General features: G+C 44.6%; 1 protein-coding gene across 1 annotated transcript in view; it reads right to left on the bottom strand.

The window, feature by feature from the left end:
- Positions 1-3,812, bottom strand: part of LOC138965496 (uncharacterized) — a 76,891-nt gene extending 73,079 nt beyond the window's left edge. The window contains exons 1-2 of the mRNA XM_070337670.1: positions 3,677-3,812; positions 2,145-2,330 (exon numbers count right to left, since the gene is read on the bottom strand). Of these exons, the coding sequence (XP_070193771.1) occupies positions 2,145-2,330; positions 3,677-3,770 (280 nt within the window). The 5' untranslated portion in view covers positions 3,771-3,812. The remainder of the gene's footprint in view (positions 1-2,144; positions 2,331-3,676) is intronic.
- Positions 3,813-10,572: the final 6,760 nt, after the last annotated feature.

The following is a 10,572-nucleotide window of genomic DNA, read 5'->3' as shown; positions in this document are numbered from 1 at the left end:
TGGGCACCAGGGCGTATCCACACGCCGGTGGGCCTGCATGCCACACGTCTAGGGGCCAACCACCTCCGAGTCCTTGTAGTTCAGCCTGGGGCCTTTCGGTACCCAGTTCACGCCTGTCGCCACGATGGAGGCACTACAAAGGGCTTGCTGTGGAGAGGTTATGTACTGGCAGGAGAGACTGACGCAAGCAGCTGCTCTCTTTTCGCGTTGTCCTGAAAAGGACGGTGCTAGCCAGCGGTGAGGGCTGAAAGCGAGAGGTGACAAGCACAAAACACTTTGCCAACACACTAGACACATCACACAACCATTTGACAGGCGAGCCCTACAAAATACAATACAATGAATAAATAAATAATATAGAATAAAGTTCCGGCGAGATTTGAGTGTAGGAATGCAATTTGGAATCTCTAACCACTACACTACAGTAGTCATGTCTATGGTGCAAAGTGTGTAGCCAAGTTACGACAGCTGCTCGACTGACGCATTGCACGTCTTCGATATTGTGTCTGTGATCATTGCGGAATGAACTGCTTTTAAAACTGGAATGTCCTGCAATCGTAGTCTGCGTTGAAGGTTTCCAATGGATGGGTAAGGACCCTAAATATGCGATATTGTCGTTGTTGTCAACGACGACCCCGAAAACTGAAGAACAGCTATTTTACACGCAGAAACTTTGGAAGTAGCGTGTGTACTCCTGGGTCTCGCTGTAGTAAATTTACCCTCAGTTACTTCCTCGTTTGCTTCCAAAGTAAGCCCCTTTTCCAACCCATGCATGCAAAAGTGAGGGAATTACTTCCAAGGTCGCTCAAAACTTTTGAAATAATCGCGAACTTCCCCCATAAGCATGTTGCCTCCTGAACAAAAGACGGATAGAAGTGATATATAAATCATGATGCTTCAAGAATTATGAATAACATACAATCAATTCATATTCATGTTTTCCTTCTTTTTCAAAATTGGCGCAGTAACCTAGTGGTTATGACATCTGCTCCGTAATCTCGAGGTTCTGAGTTCGAATCTCCACCGAGGCGTTTATTTTTTCCCCTCAATCTCTCTTGAAAATAAAGTATGCTCAGCCCTGAGATAGCAAACCGGAAGTTACCACAGCAAGAATCAGGCGGTGGATGAAGCTTACAAGGTCATACACGCAGTGTAAGTGGGGTTTCCGGTCGAGTTCGTTGTGCAGAATTCTGTACTTGAATGTCAGTCCTATCTTTTCAAACATCCAGCCCTGGATAGTCATAGAGACACCTCAGCTCTTAGAACGTAAGTTCCTTTTTACTCAGGTCTAAAGCATGTATATACCTTTTGTTTGTTTGTTTGTTTGTTTGCTTAACGCCCAGCCGACCACGAAGGGCCATATCAGGGCGGTGCTGCTTTGACATTTAACGTGCGCCACACACAAGACCGAAGTCGCAGCACAGGCTTCATGTCTCACCCAGTCACATTATTCTGACACCGGACCAACCAGTCCTAGCACTAACCCCATAATGCCAGACGCCAGGCGGAGCAGCCACTAGATTGCCAATTTTAAAGTCTTAGGTATGACCCGGCCGGGGTTCGAACACACGACCTCCCGATCACGGGGCGGACGCCTTACCACTAGGCCAACCGTGCCGGTATGTATATACCTGACTTGATTTATTTTGCAGATGCAATGATACGAAAAGTGTTAACGCAGACCACACCTTCATCGCTCAGCATGCCATATTGTCATTGTTCGACAAAATAAGTGAACGGACTGTTTTAGATACACATTTGATTGTTCTTTCCAATGACATGCAAACCTTGTTCCATTTTGTCTCATCTGGGTGTTTTTGTTTCGATTTTAACACAGGAACCTTGCTTTTGTGAAGTTGATTTTGGGGGTGTCTGCGTTGTGGGTTTAACTGGTATCACAAAGCAAGCCTGGACAATTGTTTATGTATCTGCAGTGTGGGACATTCATATTATTGGTTAACTAAATGTATTGATACAGTTCGCATTTTGGTCACGTGTAGATCAATAAGCTGGATATTATATATTTTGCTTTTTGAAAGGCGTTATTGTTGACTTTGACAATGTCCAAATCATGAGAGTTGTTTATATTTGCATATAGAGCGCTTACGTCCCTTTGGTTATTTGATTTGGAAATGTCCGCTTACCTGTGATTGGAAGATAGATCAAGACGGTGCGAACCCTTGATGTAGCGACAAGACCCACGTCGATGTACGGCTTTTGGCTACTGCTTGAAGTGAAGGCGACACACTCGGGCCCCGTTTCATAGATGTACTTGGGGTTCGACGAGTTTGTGGTGCCCCTACCCAAACTTACTGTTTTCACCAAGTTTGCTTTAAAACAAAAAACAAACAATCTAACAGTTCTTTATTTTTCAAACGACATGGACAATGGTGTTACAGACGAAAAAAACAAGTTATAATAGCAAAACGATTTAAACGAAAGTGAGCAGGAGAAAAATCACGCTGATGCGAATATTGAACAAATGTATAATTAGCTTCAAGTTGACCAATAAGGACAGGAACAGGAGAGATAAAGTAAAACATAATATTTACTTATTTATATTTACAGCAATATCAAGAAATAGGCGAGAAGTACAAAAGTTACGTTTATGGGTTCCTCTTTTCCTCTTCTTCTACTTCTTCTTCTTCTTCTTCTTCTTCTTCTTCTTCTTCTTCTTCTTCTTCTTCTTCTTCTTTTTCTTCTTCTTCTTCTTCTTGTGTTTTTCTTCTACTTCTTCTACTTCTACTTCTACTTCTTCTTCTTCTTCTTCTTCTTCTTCTTCTTCTTCTTCTTCTTCTTCTTCTTCTTCTTCTTCTTCTTCTTCTTCTTTTTCTTCTTCTTGTGTTTTAACAATACAATATTGATCGTTGGAAAAATGAAAAACACACCTAATCAGGGCAAAATTATAATATGAGCAAAAGAGAGAGAGAGAGAGAGAGAGAGAGAGAGAGAGAGAGAGAGAGAGAGAGAGAGAGAGAGAGAGAGAGAGAGAGAGAGAGATTCTTTATTACTGAGTGAAGTTGTGTACACACACACACACACACACACACACACACACACACACACACACACACAGAACAACAGACAGACAGACAGACCTGGGAATTACCAATACGATTTCGCCGTATTTTGAAAACATGATTGTCTAGAATACGAGCAGTACGGTCAGTGGGAACAAATACGACGAGAAAAATTCCACGACTACCTTTCTTCACAAGCGCATTCCGAAGCCGATCGATCCAGTATTTTGACACTTGATTACAGTTTTTGTCAGTAAACATTGAAATAAGCATTTGCTTTAAATGCATTGGTACACTTGAACAACGGTGCAACGAACGCGTGTGAAACATGTTTGCATCATGGATGTTCAAATGCTGTGAGCTGAGGTGTACGCTCATTTTACGCTCATTTTTCTGAAAATACACGAAGTTTACTTATGGATACTACAAGTGCAAAACAGGGGTTCCCAGGTCTGTGACACACACACACACACACACACACACACACACACACACACACAGAGAGACATGCACGCATACACACACACACACACACACATACACACACACACACAGAATAGTCAAACAGTAGATTTTGACTGATTTGTTTCCCTGCTGCTGTCAGACAAAACATTTCAAACGGATACATACTCAACCTCCCTATCTCGTTAACTCACCAAATGATTTTGCTTCCACCGACTGCGGAATTACACAGCAGATCACTAGCACCAGCAACACGAAGACAGCGCGTAATCCACAACCAGCCGCCATGTCCAACGACTGTGTCAACTGACACAAGTAGTATGTCCACGATATTTGACAAGTTGCATCGCTCTTTGAATTGTCTATCACTACTATTGTATATAAACCGGGAAGTGAATTCCATGTGCACCCACTTGACAGCATCCTGAACATGAGGCCTTTGTTTGTCTGATTGCTTAGTGTATCATAATGTCGTGTTCATATGTAAGTCATAGTAATGGGTTGAGCTGTGAATATAATAAGCAGCGTTATTCATGCGCGCGCGTGTGTGTATGTATGTATGTGTGTGTGTGTGTGTGTGTGTGTGTGTGTGTGTATGTGTGTGTGTGTGTGTGTGTGAGTGTGTGTGTGTGTGAGGGGGGAGGACATGTACCTCCTTATGTATACGTGTCTATGCGTGTGTCTGGCACCTCGAATCAAATACAACTAAACGGATTTTAAGGACAACAATTGTTATTAATGTACACGTTCTTGAGGGCGTTTATTTGTTTTGTGTTTGACGGGCGCAGTGGCGTAGTGGATAAGACATCGGCGTCCTAACGGGAAGGTCCTGAGTTCAAATCACGGCCACGGCCGCCGGGTGGGTTAAGGGTGGAGATTTTTCCGATCTCCCAGGTCAACGTGTGTCCAGACCTGCTAGTGCCTTATCCCCATTCGTGTGTACACGCAAGCACAAGACCAAGTGCGCACGGAAAAGATCCTGTAATCCATGTCAGAGTTCGGTGGGTAATAGAAACACGAAAATACCCAGCATGCTTCCCCCGAAATCGGCGTATGCTGCCTGAATGAACGGGGTAAAAACGGTCATACACGTAAAAATCCACTCGTGCAAAAATATGAGTGAACGTGGGAGTTGTAGCACGTGAACAAAGAAGAAGAAGTTCCGTGTAAGGCAACTCTCTGTGAAGACGTTTTGTCCCCGTTAAAAACAATTAAGGCGGCATTGTTGTTTGTGCTTTGGAAATTTTACCCAGCAGTCTATGGCTCCGGAAAATGATTACAGTACTTTAATTTCAGCTTGATACCTCTAAAAACTTTCCTTCAAAGTTATGCCAAACGATGGACTATCTATTTCTCTTTGAACAAGAGTCGCAAAAGTTACATAACTTTTTCTGTGTATAATTATTATTTCCTTAATCTATACATGTATAGGCGTGCGTTGTTTAACGTTGAACGTGTGCTTAAAACAAAGAATATGTGGATTAGACACCGCGCTGAACTGTCGACTTCATGGTAAAACCTACTGACCGGATCTTTATTAAAAATGATACGTACATCCTTGGGGGTATTCGTGTTTGTCTTTGTTTCTCATGTTTTTTGTGTATAACCTTATTTGATGAAGAACCTTTGCGCTGTTAAGAACGTTGATGCGGCACCGTGATACTGTGGCAACCGCATTGCTTACTCTATTACTTCGAACTTCGTAGCAAGTACTGTTTATTCTTTGGTTCGGTCCTGACTGTATTGTCAATGTGGTTTTTGAATTGGAAATATGTGACCCTCCACCACGAAATGAGTCGCATGTCACCTCGCGCGGTTCTGCGCTAGGCTTAATATAAGTCCGGGGAGTGTCTGGTAACAGTGTGAGGGTCACCTTATAGTCACAGGCTTATGACTCAAACAGTTTTAGCTCTTTTCTAAAACGGGTTTCACCACTGAATAGAGCATAAAAAACTCGTTAGGAAAATGTACAAATATGAAAATCATGCAAAGGTGACATGCGACTCATTCCGTGGCGGAGGGTCACATATCATTGTCTCCCTCTAACCCTATCGGCCATTCAAACGGCCAAACACGGAATAGCTTGCATATATATCTGAGTCATCTTGACTCCGGAAGCATTTATCAAGTGACCCAGTCAACAGATGGAATTCCCTCTTGTCTCTGTCGATACTAACGACGTTTCATTTACAACCAAAAGGAAACTGGAATTATTGTGCAAATTTGTATCAAATTTAAACAAAGTTGCGATCTACCGCTTTTTATCAGGTTATTTTACTTCTCTGTCTGTTGGTTGGTTTGTTTATCGGTATGTCGGTCTGTTGGTTGGTCTGTTTATCGGTATGTCGGTCTGTTTGTTGGTCTGTTTATGGGTATGTCGGTCTGTTGGTTGGTTTGTTTATCGGTATGTCGGTCTGTTGGTTGGTTTGTTTATCGGTATGTCGGTCTGTTGGTTGGTTTGTTTATGGGTATGTCGGTCTGTTGGTTGGTTTGTTTATCGGTATGTCGGTCTGTTGGTTGGTTTGTTTATCGGTATGTCGGTCTGTTTGCATCAACGTTAACTATTTTTGGACTTAGCGAGACCACGTGAATGCGTGTGGATAACCTTTTGCTTTTTATATTAAGTGAAATTGTGTGTGTGTGTGTGTGTGTGTGTGTGTGTGTGTGTGTGTGTGTGTGTGTGTGTGTGTGTGTGTGTGTGTGTGTGTGCGTGTGTGTGTGTGTGTGTGTGTGTGTGTGTGTGTGTGTGTGTGTGTGTGTGTGTGTGTGTGTGCGTGTGTGTGTGTGTGTGGCATACTTCGCGGAGAAGGGCGTGACACGTCTTGGTCTTTGGCTTGCCAATGCTTCCTACATGTAGTCTCGGCCGTGATGACTGATTTTCAGTGTTGATCATTTAGTTTCAGGCCGACATTTTGACTAAATGTTTTTAAGTCGCTTCACGCGACTTGTTTACTGAGCCGGGATTGTGTACTCTCTGACTCACTTTGTCTGTGAGAATGTTTATCGTATAGCAAAATATGCACACGGTCATAGTTGTTAAGTGGATCTGTGCATTTAAAAAAACGTTATGTTTGTGTCATCTCTGACGAAACCAGGATGTAGGTGTAAGAGGATGTCGTCTGTGAAAAATCCCTGATTGTATGTTACACGACATAGGCGTGCCTGTGACTTTTGGTAAGAGACATTAAAATTGCATCACAGAACACAAAGAGGACACCAACAAGAACAAACGAATGAACGAGCAACCAACGAAAGAACTAAATAGCCAAGCATCCAACCCAAATAGGGGAAGGGCTCCTAATATGGACTGGCTCCTAATATGGACCACCTCCTGTTCTGACAAACTAACGGCGCTAGAGCGCTAAAAACTATTTCATTCGCTGTATTCACCCCCTCTGGATAACTTGCACATGTCAAAACAGTTGCACAAACACAAACCTCAAAACCGTTAGGCTTTTTCTTTTTTTTTTCATTTTTGGCAGCGTCCACTCTAAATTTGCCGCCTAAAACGGACTCGTTTCTGTCCACAGCCAAAGCTTATATCACACAAAAGTTGCTATTTATGACAGCTAAGACCGTATTTGTTACATTTTAGCAGTGTTGATCCCGAGTTTCTACTGCAAACAAAAAATAATAGCAAAATCTCAATGTATGTGTGTCCCCTAATATGGACCACCTTCAACAAATCGAAGAAATTGAAAGCTAAAGGTTATTTTCATTAATTCATTATGAAGCTTGCTGAAAATAACCTATAACTAGCCCTCGAGATTTCAAAAAGATATAACAAATAGTCTTCTTTTCGTAGAAGTTCATAATTTCACTTATTTTCACTCTGTTTTTGATAAGCTTCTTTAGTTTCCTGGTGTGCTTCAAATAATGCTCTCATAAACCAGAAACAAATAAATCTAAAGCATCTTTTAATTTGTCTGACTTGCACACTAAGTTGTATCATGTTATTTTGAAGAATAGGGGGATTTTTACGGTGATTCGTGAAGGCCGCTTTACTGGTCCATATTAGGAGCCTGGGCGCCTAATATGGACCATTTGTGATTTTTTCTGTATTTAATTTTTGCTGAATATCTGTCAAAGCTATTTTACTCTAATTAGGCCTGACAGTTAACCTAAGAGAGAAGGACTACCAAACACAAAATGAAACTTCTTCGCAAGAAAACAAGCTAGTTATCAGCATGAAACAAAAAGTGGTCCATATTAGGAGCCCTGCTTCCCCTACACACGGGGGGAGGGAGGGAGGGAGGGAGGGAGGGAGGGAGGGAGAGAGCACCTTTCGTTTCGACTCGCCTGCGCCTGGCGCGGCCTACATTGCAGTGTGCGGTTGCACACTTTCTGATGACGTCACGAGTTAAAGCAGACAGTCTGCGGCGCATTTTTACTGTGTCAAAATGTCAGTGGGTTAGATGGAAGTGTTGTGCATTAACAGAGTTTCGTTTCCACGTCACGAATGTGAGATTAAAGTCAAGAGAAGGAAGCCAAACATGAAAGATGGGCTGTGGTTGGTCGAGAATTATTGTCGTGTTGACGCCAATAACATAGAATATGTCAAACTGGCTGTGTGCTGCAAAGACATGTTATGCAAATATACACACGTACAAAGATTAATGCTTACATGCAAACGTTAATGCTTACATATATACATACATACATACATACATACATACATACATACATACATACATACATACATACATACATACATACATACATACATACATACATACATACATACATACATACATACATACATACATACATACATACATACATACACGCTTACATAAACACATACATAAACACATGTCTGACGATTTTATTCACTGAGTAAGACAACGTGACAAGTAATATGTAGTAAACAAAATTTAGTAAGCGAACACAGTGTAGTTAATAAAATAAAGAACACACAAACACACACACACACACACACACACACACACACACACACACACACACACACACACACACACACACACACAAATGCGGGGCGGGGATATAGCTCAGTTGGTAGCGCGCTGGATTTGTATTCAGTTGGCCGCTGTCAGCGTGAGTTCGATCCCAGGTTCGGCGGAAATTTATTTCAGAGTCAACTTTGTGTGCAGACTCTCTTCGGTGTCCGAACTCCCCCCCGTGTACACTACATTGGGTGTGCACGTTAAAGATCCCACGATTGACAAAAGGGTCCTTCCTGGCAAAATTGCTTAGGCACAGTTAATAATTGTCTACCTATACCCGTGTGACTTGGAATAATAGGCCGTGAAAGGTAAATATGCGCCGAAATGGCTGCAATTACTGGCCGTATAAAATGTCATCTCACACGGCATCACTGCAGAGCGCCTAGAACTGTACCATTCAAGATGATGCGGCCAGCGTCAACGGAAGCAGCAGCGACAACGCAGAACTTCAGTCCGCCTCTACACCACTGGCCATCGAGTGGGCAGCCAGGGAGGAGCAGCAGGATAACGGCGCGAAACCGGATCGCCACGCTGATGTGTCTGGTGCCACCGCGCTTAGCACTGCCTCCATCCCTGAGGTGACTGACGTAACCTCAGATCCCAATCTCCCATCCCCTGCTGAGGACAACAACCCCACTCTCCAAACCCCAACAGCTGGGGACGATACACACGCTAAGGTCGCCAGTCCACCAGCTGTTGACCCTCCCTCCCCTCCACCCATACCCGCCGCTTCCAACGGTACATCCCCTGATGCAGCTGACACTGCTGTCCCTGTACAGCCCGAGTCCCCGACCCCGGAGGTCAGTGCTACAGTGCAGGTGCCAGATGCTGCGGCTGTGGAGGTTGCTGACGACGGAGCAGAGCACACTGACGTCGGTGCAGCACCAGAAGAAGGGCTGTCTAACAACGCAGACGGTCAGTAGGAGGTGGAGCCCCACCATGTCTCTGTTCAGACGGACAGCATCGACAACAACACCATCACCGCCGCCCTCCAGGCTCAGCTGCTGAAACTGAGCGAAGACTTCGAGGCTCGGCTGCTGAAACTGAGCGAAAACCTCGAAGACTACAAGGTCCAAGCTCAGAGTAAGCAGTTCGTGCTCAACCAGGAGAGGGACCGGGCTGTCCAAGATCTGGAGCGGACAGTTCTGGTGCAGAGGGAGCAGATTACAACCCTCCAAAGACAATACCAGAGCCTGGAGCAGAAGTCGAAGGTGAAAAACCTAAAGACCACCACCGTCACCGCCAAAAAGTCCTGCCTTGCGTGTGACCCAGCCTCCAACCAGACCCAGATCCCTGCTGATAATGGCATTGGTCGTAATGCCCAAGACAGCAGTGCTCATCTGTCTACCGTTATTCCCGCACCCACCTCTAATCCCTCCGATCCCGGTTCCCAACACATCCCACCCACCCCCCCCCAACACCCTGTTTCTCCCCACCCCTCTCCTCCCCGTGACCGGCACTCTGGCTCTACGGCTGAAGGGTCATCGCAGGCTGCAGGCGACAACACCACCGCAGAGGCTGACTTCAAGTCTGTCCGCACTACGCACCCCCTGAAGCTGCCTCCCTCCGCCACCACACTCATCATCGGAGACTCGAACATGAAGAACGTCAACTCCAAACGACTACATCGTGGTGGCGAGGTGCAGGTCAGAACGCTCAGGGGTGCTAAAGTAGCGGACGTCGCAGATACCTTCAACAAGTTGGATACCACGACCAACATCTCCAAGGTAGTGCTACACGTCGGCACCAACAACGTGGCTGCAGTCGAGGCACAGCCCACACTGCTGGCCATTTTTGCTGACGGCTACCGTGCTCTCGTGGACTGCGTCAAGTGTAAGGTGCCTGACGCACATATCGCAGTCTCTGCCATCCCACCCCAGAGGCCGTGGAAAAGATTAGTTACGGTTCGAAAAATGAACCAGCGACTAGCTAATCTGTGCAAGAATAACGGTACAACCTTTCTCCCTCACGACGCTGTTTGGTCTACTAACAACGAGGGGAAGGTTGACCCTAGCCTGATACAGGACAAAGTACACTTCACCCCAAGGGGTCTAGGACTTCACCTCAGAGAGGTCAAGGCTTTCTTATTCGGCAAGGACAAGAGTGCTAAAACTAAGGCCAATACG

Source organism: Littorina saxatilis, linkage group LG4, assembly GCF_037325665.1.
Source record: "Littorina saxatilis isolate snail1 linkage group LG4, US_GU_Lsax_2.0, whole genome shotgun sequence".
NCBI classification, from domain to species: Eukaryota; Metazoa; Mollusca; class Gastropoda; order Littorinimorpha; family Littorinidae; genus Littorina; species Littorina saxatilis.
This window is presented reverse-complemented; position numbering and strand designations above follow the sequence as displayed.